Source organism: Botryllus schlosseri, chromosome 10 (assembly GCF_051294905.1).
Source record: "Botryllus schlosseri isolate E-star chromosome 10, Bs_hap1, whole genome shotgun sequence".
Classification (NCBI taxonomy): domain Eukaryota; kingdom Metazoa; phylum Chordata; class Ascidiacea; order Stolidobranchia; family Styelidae; genus Botryllus; species Botryllus schlosseri.
The window spans coordinates 23,753,241-23,773,680 of NC_137245.1; the positions used below are offsets into that span (position 1 = coordinate 23,753,241).

At 40.6% G+C, this 20,440-nt stretch overlaps 2 protein-coding genes across 2 annotated transcripts in view; both read left to right on the forward strand.

Moving 5' to 3' along the window:
* Positions 1–20,440, forward strand: part of LOC145447653 (epidermal retinol dehydrogenase 2-like) — a 118,884-nt gene that overhangs the window by 19,471 nt on the left and 78,973 nt on the right. The window lies entirely within an intron of this gene.
* On the forward strand, positions 833–8,136 carry LOC145448590 (uncharacterized). The gene is made up of 2 exons (XM_080327005.1): positions 833–935; positions 6,587–8,136. Exon 2 carries the CDS (start codon positions 6,626–6,628, stop codon positions 7,994–7,996), a length of 1,371 nt encoding a protein of 456 aa, XP_080183131.1. The 5' UTR covers positions 833–935; positions 6,587–6,625; the 3' UTR covers positions 7,997–8,136.

Below are 20,440 nucleotides of genomic sequence, written 5' to 3' on the forward strand. Positions count from 1 at the left end.
GTCACAGCTTTCGATATCGATATGTCCAATTGTCCATGCGCCGAATAGCCCAGTCCTCGCAAACTTAGCCCAGCGATATACAGCAGGCCCGCAATATAGTCAAGCGACAATATCATTGACCTATGAACTTCAAAAAAATTTCGCGCTTCGCGCGGATAGTGGCCCGCGCAGAGGTTTGTCAATCGAATGTGACCCTTTGGCCGAAAAGGTTGGCCAGCCCTGGCTACTGTGTAAGTGTGTATACTTGAGCGATACTCATTTGCATGGTATATTGAGGGCGTTATTACAGAATAGTATCAGAACCGCAACAGGCAATCTTGTCCAATGTGGCATTAGTTTGTTCAACGGGGTCTGATGTCAGTACAGCATACATAGAGCATTATATCGCAATAAATAGTTAATAATGTATGTTATTATGCTACCATCGCATTCGATTTGCCCTGCCATCATTGTCTGCAAAATACACTGTCTTTGTCTAACTTCACGGGCAAATATTTAAACAACTGCCGTAAGATCAAATTCAAAACAAGATAATATGACTTGTCACTACTGGACTATTCCATTATGCAATAACACCTGTATAGGTGAGAATAACACGACTCTACAGCATACAGATGTCGTTGTTAGTTTTTCAGGAAACCTAATATTCCGTATACTTGCTTTGTAGCAGAATTTTATGTGTCATATCTGACTAGTATGAAAGTGTTTTCCAAAGAACCAGGAATAATCACCAATGACAAATATTGACTCTGCATTACGTACCATAGAGCTCTTTCTATATTCAACACTTACTTGCGTGATCTCAGCGACACTGTCGTAAAGAAATAGGCTTGCTATCGCAGGCCCAAGCCAACGGGCGTATCGATAACGTGTGAGCGCTGAGCACTGCGTAATCGCGTGTAGTAATGAATCGCGCATGGTTCAACAATCAGCATGTAAGTATACACATATTTGTTTTGGCAAACATCACAATTTGCTTCAAAACAATACTAACACGGCACTATACGCCGTCGAGTATATTTAGACAGAGTACGAAAGAAACTGATGAATAAGTGTGACGAAATTGTTTATCGGAAAGCGAAAAGTCGCTCTTACGTTTGTACAGTGCGTCACATTCTTGTCACTGCAATACCTTAGCGGTGCGTTGAGTTTAGTACATAGCGCTGGCGGGGCTTGAGATTTGACGGAGATCGGTAAAGGTTTAATTCCAACGAAATCATATCAACGTGCGTAAGTGCGTAGCTTGTACCGCCAAGTGCTTGTACCTTGACTAGTGACTTAGATTCCGTCTCTACGAGTGCGCGTACTCAATCGAGACTATTTATAGTGACAAAACAACTACTATGTAACGGCGTGCGTAAGACGAGTTTTGCATATTTACCATAGTACCTGTTCTCGGGCCACATATGGCGGCGATTGGTAAGCTTACGGGTGTTATAATGCCTGCATATAAATGTGAAATGATAGAGATGTGTTCGTTAGTATATAACATTGTTATATTGAGATTGGTAGCCTACAGCTTTATTGAGTGCAGTTCAGCGGCAGGTAACATCAGTGTATTGCGTAGAAAGTTCGGCCGGAATTGTTTGCTCTCCCGTTCTAGCATCAATGATGGCATTTTGTGAAACTGATCAGGACCCAAAGCCGGCCGTACGGTGGTACGATGATCCTTCGATTTGATAAATTTCCATGGATTTACCTTGCCGCTTATGTCTGGTCAGTGGTCAGGTCATGCCTAATTGTGCGAGAGAATATTTCAATTCGCTCGTTTACGCCCGATGTGTTTGCGTTTTATCTGATTATGATTCAGATCGCTGGCGATCAGTTTAGGCAAATATTTTGATGTCGCAGTATCGATTCGAGTATAGTAAACGAGTGACATCGCTGCGTAACAAAGCAGCATGAAGCAAATTCATGACGATGACAATCATACAATTCTACTTCCAAATATGATTCATGACTGGAATTGTAATTAGATATATTTTGTTTCAGATGAAGACTAAGGTTTTTAGCCACGGCGCTGGTATATTTGGCAGAACATTCGTTTCAGGGGTCCGCGTGCCGCACAAATCGCGTTCTGTAGGCTATGTACAATTTTGTTCAAAAGCAAATAGTCGGGGGTAAGAGTAGTTAAGAAAGAACTCTGATATCGCGATCCACTATTATACAATAGCAGTATCGACATTAAAATTGTGGAAGCCAGTAAAAGAGCTCCTTCTACTCAACTCTCCCACTGTGTTTTGAGCAAAATTGTGTCAGCTAGGTAGAGTGAATATGTGACTTGCGTTTGATCAGATCAGTTTTTGCTCGCCGTCGATAACATAATATATGGAACTATATGCTTTTTCTTGAAATTCGGGTTGAAGTGCGAAAAATCAATTTTTAGTTAGATCAACGGTCGCCAAGTATAAAACTTATTACTGTTTGTTTTATTGTGATTGAGCCTATATGATACACATACCTTTGACGTTATTGCGCTAAACTCCGCGCGGAGAATTTCAGGATTGAATATCTGCGAGAATACGTTTGTTTTCAATCACGTGCTTACTAGAGGGATTGAGAGAACCGGGTCAAAAATACAATTACCATACTGATGGTGACATTGCCATCATTACAAGTAAATATACTTTATGAAACTGGTTTTTGTTGTTTGTGGTGCTCGTGGTGTTTTTAGTATACAATGGTCAATTACACCAGACCGATGTTTTTTATTGTGAATCCGTATCTGCCGACTTGTAGTGTAGCACGGCCCATTTCTGTAGGCTTTTATAAGACGCCGCTAAATGGGAGCAGACGGAACAGGTTAGCGAGGCAGTAGCGGTGAAGACATGCCGGGTTGATCCTACAGAGGTCTCCGAGTGTGAGATTGGTCATCTCCTCATCGCCACCAAAACCACGGAAGCCGTGTTTTGAGAGGCACCAAGTATCTTAAACAAACCCCACTTTCTTTATCTCATTTTTCAACCACAGTCGGGTGCTTTATAAATCAAACGGTTTGCGGTATGCATTTACACGGTCCGGCGATTTGTTGTGTTATGTGCAATACTTGGAGGTCTCAAATGTCAAGCTCTCCCGATCGTTGGGATAAGCAGCTGATGCATGCCGTCGATTTGTCAGTTGTTGGCAAAATACAGATACGCGTTCGTTCAAATAAACTTCATTTACGATGCCAAACCTTCCCACATATCATCGATCATATTGCTGTTAGCTATGCGGTGTGTGCTATGTATCTTTTATGACATCACAAATCGTTTTTATGTCGAGACAACACGGCTGTAAATATGCGGAATGGCGATAGTTTTAGAACACATTTTGATTGTTTTATGGTTCCTTTACAATTTAGGGTGACAAAGGCAAGAGTTGGTGTTAAAACAGTGAGGTGATAAAATTTTATAGAAACAACCCGTGCGGACTTATGTCGCGATGCTTCAGATCTAACACTTGTTTAGAGTGCTGTGTTGTAGATGGAGAAGTTAAATATGGCATTGGCTAATTGACCAATTTGTTTTCTTTTATAGCTCGGGTCAAAGAGATGCAAAATTGACATACCTACATAGTTCAAAATCGTTTCAGAGAATCCATACACGCAACCTCTTAAACTTTTGGACAACTGTCGTTTTCGCTCGGCTATAATGCTTACATTTCATTACCCACATCATATTATAGCGGTAAAGTATTATGCATAGTTAAAATTACTGATACCTATCGTTGTTCAAGATTGCATTAATTAATAACAATGGCAACTCGGACAGGAACATATGGGTAGGTAAAATATGTATAATTCGCTTCATAATGTAGCAGTTTTAACAGTGGGATGACCGGAATAAGGATGAACACATTATTTATTCTTCAAATCCTCTGGGTAACTGCAGTCTACGGTGTTGTGTAACAATGTCGTCTACCGGTCTGTATAGTCACGGAGATGCGATGTCCCGCCGGTAAATAGGGCGATAGGACGATAGGATAACAGTTGTGAGTTCACTTCTTTGAGCATTGCGAAAAATCGCCCTTGTAGCGTGAGCGCTTATTTAGAAGTTGTAGAGCCCCACTGCTAATTTCCCAGCCTATATTCATCTATTTTGGCTCAAGCAATGCGGCTAGAGTTGTGTGAAAAAGAGAGTGACAGATCTCAAGTAGAGTTTATTTTTTAGCTTGTATAATGTATATGTATATGTATTGTATCATGCCTGCGGTAATATGATGAATGTATTATCTTTTTTTCCTACGCGTTCTTCGATCTGCCGTACGAGAGTTGATAAACTTCACCAAACTTCCTGGGAACGCATACGCGCGTCGAATATTCGCGACATAGTAGTTTCTATCGATAGTATTACCTCTTCGTGACGCGGTAGCTGTGTTTACTTGATTCGAATATTCGCGACATAGTAGTTTCTATCGATAGTATTAACACTTCGTGCCGCGGTGGCTGTGTTTACTTGATTCGAATATTCGCGACCTGATAGTATTTATCGATGGTATCATCGTTCGGTATAGCGGCAACTGTATTTGCAATCAGACGAGGATGCTAGGTATTGAGGGAATGCCTCATAATGTCATAAGATATATGTAAAGGAGTAGTGTAGCAGATATGTCAAGTTTCGGAAGTAAGTTATCGGATGCTGTCAAGTGCGTAATAGATAGTGGATGTATCTGATTGAGTATTCGCTGCATTAATTGTTCCTCAATTGTTCCTTCGTACACCAGCAGCCTTGGCTAGCCGTTACTGTTAACTGCGTTCAGTTGTAAGATAAAAGGGTATACTAAATTCGCAAGGTGCTTTATCCGAATTCAGTTTTTTTTTTCTGCTGATGATAAGTTTCACTTCTAGACCTCCGTGCAGTAATTATATCATCGGCGTTTATCAGATTTTCGTTATTTTCCTAATTAAATTTTGTCAATACATGATAATTAGGGTTCAGAAATGACTATAATTGTGAAATTTTGCGCATATTCACTCCTTTTTGTCTTTGATGAATAGCAAATGACAACGACCAGTATAGAATACATTAAAACCACATATTGCGTAAAACCTAGTTTATATTTAAGGAATCGGTACGAAAATACTGAATTAGGCGCCGTAATAATTATCGACTTTGCCAAGATCATGTCGTGTAAGCGCCGATTTGGTTACAATTACCAGGCCGCAACTCAAATACCATAAGTACTCCTTTATGTGCCCGCCGAGCGCGCCCTAGATTATGGCGAAGCGAGACCGGCACAGCCGACGTCGCAACGTATGTCCGCCATTTTGTGAAACCGCGAAAAAATCTTGTCGCGATTTAATTCTCAAATCTCTTCATCATGCGAATATAGAGACTATTCGAATATTCTTATAATGCACGTATGCGTGTTCGCCTATTTCAACAGAATTTCAAATGTCCAGACTTCGGACGATAGTCCGTAGAATATATCACCTAACCATCAATCGTGTAATTATCCCCGTCTGAGCGACTGCATGGATAAGACTTCAAAGCCAAGGTCTTTTGTTTTGTTGACTCGTCGCGACCGATTTCGGAACACCTTATCAGCGATGTCTATACGCAGAACATATTATGTTTATTGCGTATTATACGATCATTAAGGCGGTCCCTTATCAAAATCGATTAATTAGCGTTGGAACGTATATTCATATACCATCTTAAATGTGTTGCGCTTTGGCTCATCCGTATATATATTGGGATTTACATCCAAGAAGAGGCCAGATTATCTTCGATTGAGCTCAAACATATGTACGTCCTTCCGAGAGATTAGCGAATTATATGGGGTAGTTGTCGTGCAGATATATCTTAGATACGGCAACTTCAGAGACATAGCGAGTTATTGTCATTACTATTTATTAATTATTTGTTTATGTTCATTTTCGTTAAATGCCAAGGTAGCGCTGGTTCCGTTATGCCACGGGCTTGTATAAATAGAATCCGTAAACATTGTCGGATGTATCCCCCTATAGCGGGTCTATTGAAATTCGTCAAGTGGTCGTAGACTTTATTTGATGAGTCGCGCTCTTCAATTACTGGCATTGTTCCCAAGCCGTAAAGGTAACATGTTTATAATTGACGTTATCATAGAAGTTTAGCATGTTTGATTAGTATAATCCTTGCGTAAATCCATGAAGTATTTCCTCGCTATTTAATGGTTATTAGTGGTGGCAATCGTAACGACCACTATCCTACTGAGAGGCCCGCGGCTAGCTGTCATCTTGCGGCGCAGAATTTCAAACGATACTGTAATTTTCTGGCCCAATGATGAATTCTGGGAAATCGGATCGTGCAAGTCGTTATATAAATATCTATGTTTCGACGAGATTTTTTCCGTTGTGAAATATCTTTAAATAAGCATAACCCCGGCACAATAGGCTTCAGTTGGATAGCAGGATTGACTTGATCATGCAAGCTGTTGCTATACAGAAGCCATCTCGAATACTGAAAAAAAAATCACAACCCCTGCACCAAAGGAAATAGTAGGCCAAGGTTGGGATGCTTTCCAGTAAATAACTTGAGAAGACAGTGTGTATGGTGCTATTATAATTGAACTTGTATATATACTTGTAGTTATTTGTTCAATAAACATCTTTCAATGCGTTTAGCTCGTAAGGTTACTATAAGCTCATAACAATATTTAACGAATGATGCCTCGACCAGTGCGGGAAGCGTATGGTGATCAGAAGCCGCCATTTTCCTACATCGCTCTGACAGCGATGGCGATTCAATCGTCACCGGACAGAATGATGAGTCTGTCGGATATCTACAAGTACATCATGGACCATTTTCCGTTCTACCGAAACAACACGCAAAGGTGGCAAAATTCGCTGCGACACAACTTGTCGTTCAACGACTGCTTTCTGAAAGTGCCGCGTCGCTCGGATAGGCCCGGCAAAGGCAGTTTGTGGACGTTACACCCGACTTGCGGGAAAATGTTTGAAAACGGCAGCTTTCTACGGAGGCGCAAACGGTTCAAGGCGGGCGCGGAAGGCAAAGACAGCCTAAAATCTCAGCCTGATTTAATGTACGCTCCAAATCATCGGGCACGTCCTTACCAGACAGCCAGCGATCCAGAGCTGACGCGAATCGGACAATACGCGTCGCATCAAGAAATGCCGTCTGTGACGCAACATAATCTCGCGCAGGCGCAGCTCGCTACGTGGATGCAATCACAATGGCTACAGCCCAGCCTCCCTCTACCGACGACACCTTTACAAGACGCCGGTTTGAACGATCCGCACGCTCTTGCCGCCGCTGTGCAAATCAGGAAAACGTTCGCGGACTATCACGCCGCCTTAGCCTCGATGTTACAAAACGGATTGCCACCCAGGCTGCCGTACATGGCTCCGTTTTCGCCAATAGCATCATTGCCTCATATTAACGCGCTGAACTCACTAAACTCACTGTCAAATCAGTCGCAGGCAGGCTTGCATGCTGCGTCGAACATAAACCTTGTCAACGGCTTTTGTAAAGCTGAAACTCGGCATGAAAGTAACGAACGAGAATCATCTTCAAGCGGTGGCAAAGTGTCTTTTTCAATCGATAACATAATGTCCGGATCATTCTCGAAAAGTTACACGTCTTCAGAGGAAGGTGTCGCTTATCCGGAGTTACCAAAAAGCCCGGATTCGGCGCAATCATCACCCGCGCCTAGCCACGAATCTCAAACTGTAGAAGAATGTGCCGGGAAATCACCGGCGGCTACACATGACTGCCAAAAAGACGCGTCGATTAGCCGGTGTCCGACTGATAACATTGACGCCTTGCGAGATTTGTACCAATTCACCGCCCGTGCTTGTGGGGCTCTGTCGGCGGGCTGCGTTCGCTCTTGTCAGGCATCGCGATCCGAATCAGATATTGCCGGGAGAACCGGTAATCAGTCGGCGGGACACGGTGATATGGTCAATGCAAAATCGATGTCTATTCAGTCAGACGAAGAAAATTACCGTGCTGAGGAAGAGCCATCCCGCAAACATTCCATTTACAAAAAAGGTTCTGCACTACTTCTTGCTTAGTTCTAATTTCTTATTCTTTATTGTCAATGTGCTTTTGTGCTAGTATACCGAAATTGCAATATCCCGTTCATTTGATTGCAAGTGTGCGCCATGCGTTCAATGGTTGCGATTAGCCAGCAAATAAATTATTTCGTTTTGAACTGGTGTGTGTTAGCACAGATTACGGTTCAGCGTCCCTGAGATTTAGATCTAGATGAGATTGACTCTAGGTTTCGAAAACATCGAGAGTATATAATCAAGTCTCAAAAATGGTCAAATTCACTTCCGAATCATGATAGTATACGCGTGTCGTCGGTGACGGGGAGGACGGCGTGTTCAAAAAGATATCTAGAATAGGATTATAATTACTGTTGTAAACTGAAATCCAATTCTCGCTTGGCTCATAACCCCAATTTGAAAGATCTCAAATTTATTTTAACAACGTTGGTTATCAAACTAAAGCGATAAATAATGTGAGATCCCACTTACATATCCACTCCATATCCGCACCGGGTTCAGTTGATTCCCTAGTCGCGCAGTATATATAAATATATGATTGTATTTAAAACCAAAATCAATTTGAAACAAACATGTTTTTTTTAACCATGTCGTCACTAATCCTTATTTGTGATGTCACAATGGATTGACATTGTTTTGTGGCTCAGTAAGAAATTTACAACAGAAAATATCGGACCAATATGGCTCCTTTGACGGTTTGAGGTATTCTGTATTAACCGGAACAGAACCAGAACTACATCGTCATGCATCATTTTTTACGATCAGCGATCATCATCATCATATATTCCGTTCCAGTGATATGTATATAACTATACGTGCTAGAACTCAAGTCTCGATTTTTCGTTGACTTGACTCGCGTCATTTTGCAAAGTATGGAAAATGACACGACTCGACCTGAGGCAATTTATGTATTGACTCACCTTGCTGTACTCCAGCCATTGCGCATGACTCGAGACTAGGACGGCCAAGACAGGCATTTCGTTGTAGCTTCGTGAAATAGCAATCTATACTACATTATTCGTATTTCGTCTATCATTACTGGTGTTTGTAAAACAGGGCCAGAAACTGTGCAAAGTGAGGGAAATTAGTATATATGAATGCGTGGCATTCAATATCACCCGAACAGAGTTGAAAAGAGTGAGTTGACCAGGATTGAACTCGAAAATGAATAATGAATGCAATGACTTGGACTCGGACTCGAGTCACAATATTGTGATTAAGACTCGAACGTTTGAACGCTGAATTGGACTCGGACTTGCCTCGGCGGTGAATTGAAAATGACTCGACTTTACCCGAGTCAAAACTAGAAAAGTAAAATTAACTTTGTGACTCGGGATCTTTTGACTTGATTACAATCGTTGAACCGATCATTCCGTATCGACTACGTCTACTATTAATAGTACAAGTAGTCCGTAGTAGGGATGGTGTGAACCTCTGAAAGGTTCAGGTTCGTGTGAACGTGAACCTTTTTGAAAGGTTCTGTGTGAACACGAACGTGAACCTCATGACGTCACGTGACGTCATATTGCTAATTTCAACCCCATATTTCAATTAAGTGATTGCCTATATTAATCTACTGTACACGATACCGAGCGACGACTCGGGGCCACATAATAGCTCAGTACTTGAGTACATATTGACGTTTTAAACGTCGCCAAATGTATCAACTGAGGCAATCAAATGATATAATAATCCTATAAAATCAGTATCTTACGTCGCTTTGCCAACAATTTCGACCTGATCGGACAATGTATTCGGCGTCTGAGTATTGCCACATGGATATTGAGCAGAGTGTAAAATGGGTTTCTATACTTGCTACCGACATTACCCCATTAACAAGTTATACAGCAGTATAGCCAATACCCCAGTCGCACGGATTTGGTTTTTATGATACAGTATACGTATGTAGTCAAGATTGACCCCGTACGCCTGCTAGATTTTTACATCAGAAGACGATATCAATCTCATTGATTGGTTGAATAAGGATCATTCGCTGACAAAATACAGTGTATTTCGCTCTTAATGTCATGTGATTGCGGGTCAAGCTCACAGCACAGAGACACTAAATATGCACAAACGGAAAGCTGGATATTTCGAGCAAACTTTTGTAACAATACAAGTAAATTTTTTGAGATTGTCAAGGGCATGCTCGTTTAGTGTTGAATGTTTATGCTGCTAGCTCCATGCATAGAGTGACCCGCAGTTGAAAGTCAATAAATTTGAACCAAAGATGTTATAACGAAGTGAAAATTGCAATATATGAAAAAGGTTCACAGTGCAGAACCTACCAAGGTTCTGTTGTGAACCCGAACCTCAAATTTTCCGAGGTTCACACACAGAACGCGAACGTGAACCTCGCGTTCACACCATCCCTAGTCCGTAGGGTCACACTACATGTATTTTCGAAAATATTTACACAATTATGGGAAAATTATGGGAAAATTCTTTTGAAATGGCATTTGTTTAAAACACTGTTTAAAACATGCATTTATACCAATGGTTCTCAACCTGGGGGGCGTGAAAGCATCTGAAGGGGGCGCGAAGAAGCGGTCAACTGAAAAATATTTTCGCGCTCTGCGCGATTTACCTCCAATTCACGCGTGTTTCTCTATATATAGACCTAATTTCATATTTTTAATTATCTCATCAACATCATAACCTTCCATGTCATCAAACAATATGTTGGGGTTGCTAGCATCCCAGTCGGATTTTGTGATATGACGATAAGGGGGGCGCGAAATTTTTCACTATCATAAAGGGGGGCGTGTCTAAAAAAAGGTTGAGAACCACCGATTTAAACCAACTGCTTTAAAACACCTTTTCTGTTAATTGCAACCCTAACTATCATATACGATATTTGTGTTGAAATTTGGGACTTTGAAGTTATTTTCCAAATCAAATTTATAGTATTCTGGCACGAATTAATTGCCCTCATGCATTAATTTATTTACACATACGCCAGTATATGACGCTTTATCTTCAACAGTTTTATCAGTATGGGCCTAGCGAATAGGGACTGTTGCATGTTGCTGTAAGTTTTCAATTTGGAACATTGTGAATAGTGAAGCAATCCACTGTGAGGTCATAACTCTACCGGGACTTATACAGTCACCTGTCTACCAGCCTTTCACTGAATATAGTGTGCTTTTGCCGTCTGTATACACATAAAATACAGCAGCATAGAAATATTGAGCTTCGCAGCTGATGTGGGTATTCGAGTCCGTAAGGAATGTTGCGTGAAAGTGTATGCGACCGTACGTATAGGCTATACTCGTTTCCGCCCCGTGAATTGTTTTTTCGATCTAGATTTCCGCGTCAGGTAGCCAAGGTATCCAAGTTATCTTGTTGATATCTCCTGTCTTGGCATAACATTATGGCGTATCAATAGCGACTTCCCAGTGAGTGTTCGGTCCGAACGGACGCACCTGCATCGGGTTCTTCTATACATACTTTACCGAGTTGAGTTATATACAGTCTGTGCAAACTCAAATTATTCGGGTGGAAAGCTAGGATGTCAGGTCTTTGCGTGTAAGGAAATGGGAAATGACGCTGAACCGTGTTGATATCAATTGAAAATATACGGAGATTTGATTGGTTTCGCTTACGCACGTAGAGTGTACTTAATATATATTTCTATTATTACATTACAAAATATGTATCGATATAATTTTCATTATAAATTTGTCTGATCTGAGATGGAAGATCTGACAATCGTTGAACTCTACAAAGCCCTTGTGCACCTAAGATTGTTTTGACTCGCTCGTCGCATTCTAATCATTACGAGTTGTAGAATCGATATCATTTGCTATGCTATGTTTTCGTTCTGAGGGGAACATGCGTCATGCCATCTTGTCAATAGTTCATGAATACTAATTCATATATATTCGAGATCTCGAGAATAGTTGAACTTAAGCACACATGCTCAATAACCACAAAACTGTGCCAAACATGCTGGCAAATTTTGAGTGTATCCAAGTCGTACATTAATTACTATTAGGGCAAGTTTTTGCAACTTTTGCAACTTTTTTTACAGCTTCCTAAATACTCGGAAGTTATGTAGTGTGGTGTTTTAAGCGGTTTGGAGGAATCTTATAACGCAACTTTTAACAACTTTTCTCCGTTTTTTTTTCATGCAAGCTTTTGCAGCTTTTTTCGATTTTCCATGAAACTTTTTGTAATTTTCAGTTGCATTTTCATGCAACTAACTTTTTACTTGAAATATTTGATACCATATCTAAATAGATCGCTTGATTATTTCACTGTCGTTTAAATTTGAGGTCCTTTCTGATTTGACGTACCGAAAATTATATTTTCACTGGATCAATTTTTTCAGGCTATAGATTTTGTTGAAGTCCCCAACATTGAGTTTTGCTACAGTGCTTTGGATACGGATCAATTCTTGTATCTCATACCCTAATAATTTCAAGGAACTTGTCCATAAATGTAACTTTTTAGTGCAACTTTTGTGAAAAAGAAATGCTACTTTTTACTGCAACTTTTGTGAAAAGTCAGTGTAACTTTCCACGTATTTGACTGCAACAAAAACTTGCCCTACTTATTACAATCAAACACACAGTAATGTGTCGCCAATATGATTTCACATCGAAAAACTAAACATTATGCATTGCAATTTGAGTCCGATAATTTAGGTTCCACGGCAAGGGATAGTTCTGTTAACATGAGCATGTCACAAACGCGTTTCTATCTGATCTTGTAATGCTTGACAAAAACTATCTTCCAAGTAAATATATTTCAAGTACATAAAAGAGATATGCATGACTTCGTGTATTTACCACCCCACGTATAGCTACACACCAGGAGAAATTGAATCTGAAAACATATCGACCACCCGCCATTACCGTTACCTTGCCCCCAGTGATTCCAAATTAAAGATATATCTTGTATCACGCGTAAGCTTCACCCAAAACACGCCACCCTATTTTGCCCGCATCCCTGAAACAGTATCCTCCTTCACACATACGCGCGAAGACCTTCATGTTTGTCGGTAGCGAGCGTGTCTTTGAACACAGGTGACATGATCGCAAATATTTGTGGAGTCAATTTCAACTTCGCAATTTATGAGATGAGATGAAGTCGGGTTCATGATTTGGGTTACTTCACTAAAGTAGTTTAGGTTTCCCTTGCAGAATCCGCGTTTCATATTTTAACGAAACGTGTGAGATACGTCAATATTCTCCCGAATGAAATGTGCTTGAAACAGTATTATGTTGGGTTATCGACAAATCATCAATCATAGCAATGTCTCATGCACTTGGGTGATTTGGTGGCATATGCCCAAAAGTATTCGCTCTGCAGTCCTACAGTATATATCCTACGGTGAACACAGATGTACCGCAATGTAATTGGTACGTATGTGAATACACGTGTGCTGTCCGTTTGGGTATAAAATCACCCAAACTTGGCTTAGATTTATATGCAATACTGGTATGAGCGTATGACCATGACCTATATTGCCCAGCCTTCTTAGGTTATTCGTTTAAGCGTTGACATTGTCTAACTAATAATATATTTAAAAATATTATGGCAATTATGATCTCGGTAGACCGCCGGAAGATTATTATTCAGTATCCAGGGGTCACGATTAGTATATACTTGACGTCATTAAATACCATTATAGCCTAATCAATGATTCCCAAATAATATTCAGCTAATTACGCAGCTTTTATAGTTGTAACAATTGTTTATAGCTCCATGTACGTCTGGTGAAGGCTTACAACAGTTATGCATGACGCTATATACTGTAGGTAAATGCAGATATCTCCATTTTTCGTAATGGATTGCTATATTTGCTCGTATACTATCGCGGATGTGTAAAATATCAATATTTAGCGGTAAACACGACCGCGTTAAGATGCTACTCCTTTTACTATATGCTGGATTAGTTCTTCCACCGTAGACATTATCCATCGTGGAACAATCATGCGAGTTGAATTCTAAAGAATCATACCAATGTTGCGTTATACCATCATTCACTACGAATATGCATGAAATAAAAGGTTTAAAAAGAGGTTAAAATGCGATTTGTCGCTTTACTCATAGTTGCCAATCACACGACAAAGCTTTCCTAAACAACTACATTTACATTTTCTGACAGGCATAATTTCAAATAGATTATTGTCTTGTAAGAGTTTCACATGTTGCCAGAGTCCTTGTAATTATTTCACCTGACAATCGATGTAAATATTGCCATAAACAATTTTCTTCCTTTTCGGATTGAAAAATTTGAAGTTACTAATTTTCATTTCGAAAACAGCCATTCTATAGAAAAAAACTCGCAGAGGGCGTATAGTTCAAGCAATGACAACCGCTCACTTACCTATACTTCCACATTTTCCATGTGACCAGGTATGTTTTTTTTCTGCCTAAATTACTGATTTGCTTTGAAATACATGCTGTTATTATTCGAGACCATTGCGACATGTATATTCTGTCATGAGATTACGAATCCAAAATAGTCATATCGCGCCCACCAAAATCTTGTGATTAAATAGCGAGCGTATATTATGGATTAAAATGACTAAGTATGCACAATTTACACATATATATGCGAATAGACAACCAGTGTATCAATCAGGCTGTAAAACGATTCGCGCTTGTGTTGATAGTACTTAATACATATCGCCACCCATGACGAAGTGAATTTTAGAGACGAGATAAATATAATTTCGTTTGGAGAAGCCGACGGAACGTATACCAATTTAAATATTAATACCAGATAAGCAGCGATACAGTGACTACCAACGGTGAATCTCTACCATGGTGTTTTGATTCCATCGACTACGGTCGTTGCTACTGGAATGAAAGCCCGCACACAGAAAAACCCCAGGGGTCGCGATTCCTCGCGATCGGTATGTTTGATGCCGGCAACTATTTGTTATTAAGAATGATATACACGACTTAATTCGTCTCACTGAATTCGTAAATGTTTTTAAAGCAAATCACTATTCCATGGTCGTGTGTGAACGTTGTGATTGAAATAATCTGATTCAATAGTCTGCTGAGGCAGTGCTCCACAGGGGCCTACGAGATCGTAGGAATATCGTATAGGCCCCGGCTGCACAAATAGTGTTTAACGGCGAGACTTTTCAATTTGGTTCACCCAGGTAAAGTGAATTTGTGAATATATAATATGCATCGCATATATGTAGGTTAATAAGACCAAGCGTTGGATTTTGCTGCATTGTTAAATAAGGACAATATGCTGATTCAGATATTTTGTTGAGGGGATGGGGTCACTATAAGTTTCCCCGAACCGCCCTTGAATAGGAATATAAATAACCACAGTGGAGAGAACAATGCGCTGTCGACGCCGCGTGTCAATTGTTTCGCAGCAATCCGGGTAAACTCAGATAGTCAGAGTTGAGCAGTGTTATATTGTTCATACCTTTTTTTTATTGTTTTATGTGCCAAGATTAGCACTACTTTGTGCAGGATAGTAACAACTGTTGATTGCATTTCGTGTAACAGTTCCTTCAAAATTATATGCTCAAAATTGTTCGATTGCTAAAGACCTCAAAGCTATTGATTTTGGATCGCGGCTAAAAGTATTTGCGGAGCCCCGTGCTAATGCTACAATATAATTTGAAGCGTCAGCATAGCCATAAACTGTGTGCCAATTATTAACCCTGTAACCAGACAATGTCCGGGCACACAAATCTATTAGTACGGTATTTGAAAGCGTTGCAGGAGAATGAATGCATTTAAGACCACACTGTTCAAAGTCGGCCCATGTCACCGAGATTTCGACAGGTTGCTGATTTATTCCTTTAGGTTTAGAGGACAAGACAAAGGACAAGGAAACTATAATAAGTAGCGTAAGGCAAATCAACAGAAATAGTGTACTGGGCAACTGAAAAGTTCGGTGTGTTTCTAAGGGATGGTGCGAACCTCTGAAAGGTTCTGTGTAAATGCGAACGTGAACCAATGCCATCACGTGACGTCATATTCCCAATTCCAACCCTATATTTCCGTAAAGTAATATATAAATACATGTATACATGATAACTAGCGACGACTCTGGCCACATTATGATGCCACATTTCTGAAGTACATGCTGACTTTACGTCACCTAATGTATCGACTGCAACAATGAAATGCTACATTAATTCCTCAAAATCAATATCTTCCATCGCTTTGCCGACGCAGTTTCAACGAGGACTCGGCTAGACTGGACTGATGTATTCTTAAGAGTGAAACATACTTTTATACTTGGGCCAAATATTAGCCTAAAATATGTTGTACAGTAATAGCCAACACCTTAATCGGGTATCCAATAAGGATATCGAGTCAAGGCAGATCCCGTACGCCTGATAAATTTTTAGAATGAATATCAATGCTTTCTTTATATCAATTTCGTTGATGTAATTAAATAATTGATTGGTTGACTAAGCACAATTCACCATCTTCCTATACAGTGTGTTTCGTTCTTGCTATTGCGTGTTTGCGGCAGAGATGAGCATGGATTAGGATTAGGTTTTCAAAAAACAGGATTTGTGAAATTTTGTCGGATTTTGATTGGATTTGGATTAGACATTTTTTTCAGAACGGATTAGGATTTGGATTGGATTTACCTATTTTCTGGGAGATTCATCATCATCATCATTGGTTTATTAGCAATTTTATCAGTTCAATACACCACAAAAAATGCGATACAATGAATAGACAGGAAGATGTCGAAGCGACTTGGATTTGTCAATGGAATCGGACACCCACCTTGGCCTAGGCGTAGTAAAGAGGAGAGAGAGAGAGAGAGAGAATCTTTATTCGTATACATTACATATCAACATAACACTACAAAAAATGTAACAATGAAATGCGACATGCAAGGTAGACGGGAGGCTCGATATGACATGCATGGCATGCACACTGAATGAAAGTAAAGAATACAGTATAGAAAAAGAAAGCGACAAGAAATAGGGCGGCATGTCATGGGAAGCGAGATCGATAGGTCAGTCGTGGTCCGGTAATCTTGAGGATGGACTGTATTTATTTAGTAGTAATTCCTTGTATTTCGACTTGAATGTGGACATGCTCGTCGACTGTCGGATGGCCGGCGGGATACTGTTCCACACATCAGGTCCGGCATATTTGATGGAGCGATGATCGATTGAGCGATGATTGAAATGTCGTGTGGCGAATGGCGACAAACTTTATTCAGATCAGTTAATAATGTACTTATGGTTATTGAGTTATTTTGAATAAAGTGAATCGTTGGTTGTGAAAGAAAATTTTCGAATCCCTCCATTGCATAAATTGGTATTTTTGCTGAATTTCCAGTTGGAATCGGATTAGGATTGGACATGGACTTGAATATGAAAAAGTTATGGATTTGGATTTGGATTTAGATTTGAAGGTTCGGATTTGGATTGGATTAGGACATAGAAATTTCAAATCCGCTCATCTCTGGTTTGCGGGCAAAGCTCACAGCAGAGATTTACTAAAGATTCACAAACGGAAAGCTGAATATTCCGAGCAAACTTTCGCTCAAATAGGCCTACGTATTAAAATTGGCAAGGTGCATTCTCGTTTAGTGCTGAGTTTCTTTTCATGCTGCCAGCGCCTTGCGGAGAGTGGTCCGAAGTTCAAAAGCAAAGATTTTCATCCAAATTCACGTTTTCATGACGTGAAAAATTGTACTACATAAAAATGTTCACAGTGCAGAACCTATACCAAGGTTCGTTTGTGAACGCGAACCTCGAAAATTTCTGAGGTTCACACACAGAACGTGGCTCAAATTCTGGACACTCTTTACCGCCCACTAGTGGATTTCAAAGTGAGGTATGTGCACATTGTCTGCCACTATGACGTCACACTAGCAAAGCTTCGCCTATCGACCAGAGGTGATCACGATCCGGTTCAGGAGTATGGGGTTGTGTGTTGTACATATCGTACATCGTTAAGTCATGTTCATGTCACACCGATAACATTTTTATCAGCCTAACGCCGGTGCGCACCACTGAGCTATACAAACACAACACATCCGGTGGTTTCCAACCTTTTATGGTCGCGACTAGGGCTGGGCACAATGATTCGAGTACTCGAATCTGAATCGAGTATTAATTTTAATGATTCGAGTCGAGTAGTAAAATACGATTTTTCCGAGTACTGAAATTATACTCTCCTCGCCACTGAAAGCTAAGTTATCGACGAGAATTATAGTTTCGATACTAATTTTCACTGCTGAAGCCTGGGAGCCTCTATTGGCCGTATCGTAGCATACGAAACATATAGTACAAAGCTACTAACGTGTCGTAAACTGACTATTGCGTTGAATAACTAACTGAAGCTTTATTAAAGCAAAGGTAACCAATGTGGCTTTAAGCAACATAGAACACAACTGACAGCAGAACAGAAGAGAATAGAAAGACACGAGAACGATAAGGCGACACTGTACTGTACAACGTAACTAATCAGGTGAAAGTAATTATTGCCTAATCGCGGATTACCACATAACGTTACTAGAAATAACCCAGTTCCGAAGTCATGATCATCCCACAACTTTGTCACCAAGTGCAATGAAATCGGCATGGTCGAAAAAATACCAAAATCTCTTTAATGTGATGGATAACAGGAATTATAGTCTTTGTGGTCGCATAAAAGGTACCGATTTGAAATTCGACATATTTCATTCTGTTGTGACGTCATAATGGGTGATACTCGATTACTCGACTCGACTCGAAGCATTTCACGTGATTCAGAATCGAATCACTCAGGTACTCGATTTTGCCCAGCCCTAGTCGCGACTCCATTTCCGATTTTAAAATGTTCCGTGGCGCAGCACAAAATTTGATAATCGGATTACTAAAAAATGGTCAGCACCTTTGCTCAGACATGCTCGCGGTCTATTTTGGAAGTTGATTACGTTCATCATCTTCGTGAACAGCAGAATAAAGGCAAAAGGCCCCCAAGCTTAGAATCACTATCTTTGGATGAATTAAACGGCCTCGGCTGACTCTAGGAATGCCCCGTTCTCCTATAATTGCGATAACAATTATACTTATTTCAGATAGTGAAGGCTATTTTTATCTATGTTTGATTGCAGTTTTTGCGAGGGCGGTCGTCCCCATATTAAAATAATCAATATGTGTGATACTAAATCGCGCGACACTGTACTGTACAACGTAACTAATCAGGTGAAAGTAATTATTGCCTAATCGCGGATTACCACATTCTACCCCCCTTGCATTTTGTAAATTCACATATAAAAATGACAGAAGAATATCAATGACTAACAAAATTACCATACCGATCCGGCTGGCGCCTAACTCTAGTTGAACGCCGAAGCTCGACGTCTAGATTTCTACTCGAATCATCTGGTACATCCTCTGAATGGTTAGATTCTTGAGGCTCTTCATCAGATGACTTCAACTCAACGTTAGAAACTTCGCGACTTGGCTCGTGGCCATCGATATCAACAGAACAAGGTTCAGCTTGTTTCGTTTCAGGATTAGTCGACGGTGTTTCTTCTCCAGTAGGAAAACGGGCCAAATCGTTGAGTGAGACGTTGGACTCGCGGCCGTTAGGAAAACGAACACGTGCGTAAGTCGGGTTGGCTTCAAGAAGTTCGACCTCAGAACATAGTTCGTCGCCCTTGTTTCTGACGAATTTGCGTAAGAAAACTGGCCCCGGTGTCAATAGCCAGGATGGCACGCTATTCCCCACCATACTTTTTCTTGGAAAGGAAAAGAATCGGTCATGCGGTGTTGAATTAGTTGACGTGCAAAGTAGCGATCGAACTGAATGTAACGCATGAGGAAGGGCGTCAGCCCAACATGATTCTGAGACTCCGGTTGATTTCAAAATGAGTTTGATAGTTCGCCATAATGTTTGATTAAGGCGTTCGCACTGCGAATTTCCTGTTGGGTGGTAAGGCGTAGTGAAACTAGTTGCAACCCCGCGAGAATGTAAATAATCCTTGACTTCCTTGGACACGAAAGCGGTGCCTCGGTCACTGTGAACGTATCCCGGAAGTCCAAAAACAGCGAATAGTGTCGACAAACACGAAACGACGGTTAGCGCGGAAGTGTTGCGACATGGAAAGGCGAACGGAAAACGACTATATTCGTCTATGACAACGAACATGAAAGGGGATTTGTTAGATTTCAAAGGCCCTTTGAAGTCTACGTTGATTCTTTCCCAAGGTTTCGTTGCTTTCACAAGCACTTGCGGATTGCATTTGTAAAAATTTGGTTTGATTTGAGCACAAATGCGGCAACGAGCGCAAGTCTCACGGACGTCATTTAGGGAGAACGAGAGATTTTTCGAACGAACAAAATGATGCAGCCTTGTGACTCCTGGATGACCCAGAGTGTCGTGTATGCGATTTAGATTAGAACCCAACTCACAGGGTGAAATCGATGCGCAATACGAAGATGTGGTCCGCGAAAACATATCAGCCGCAACATTCAGTGCCCCCGGTTTGTGTAC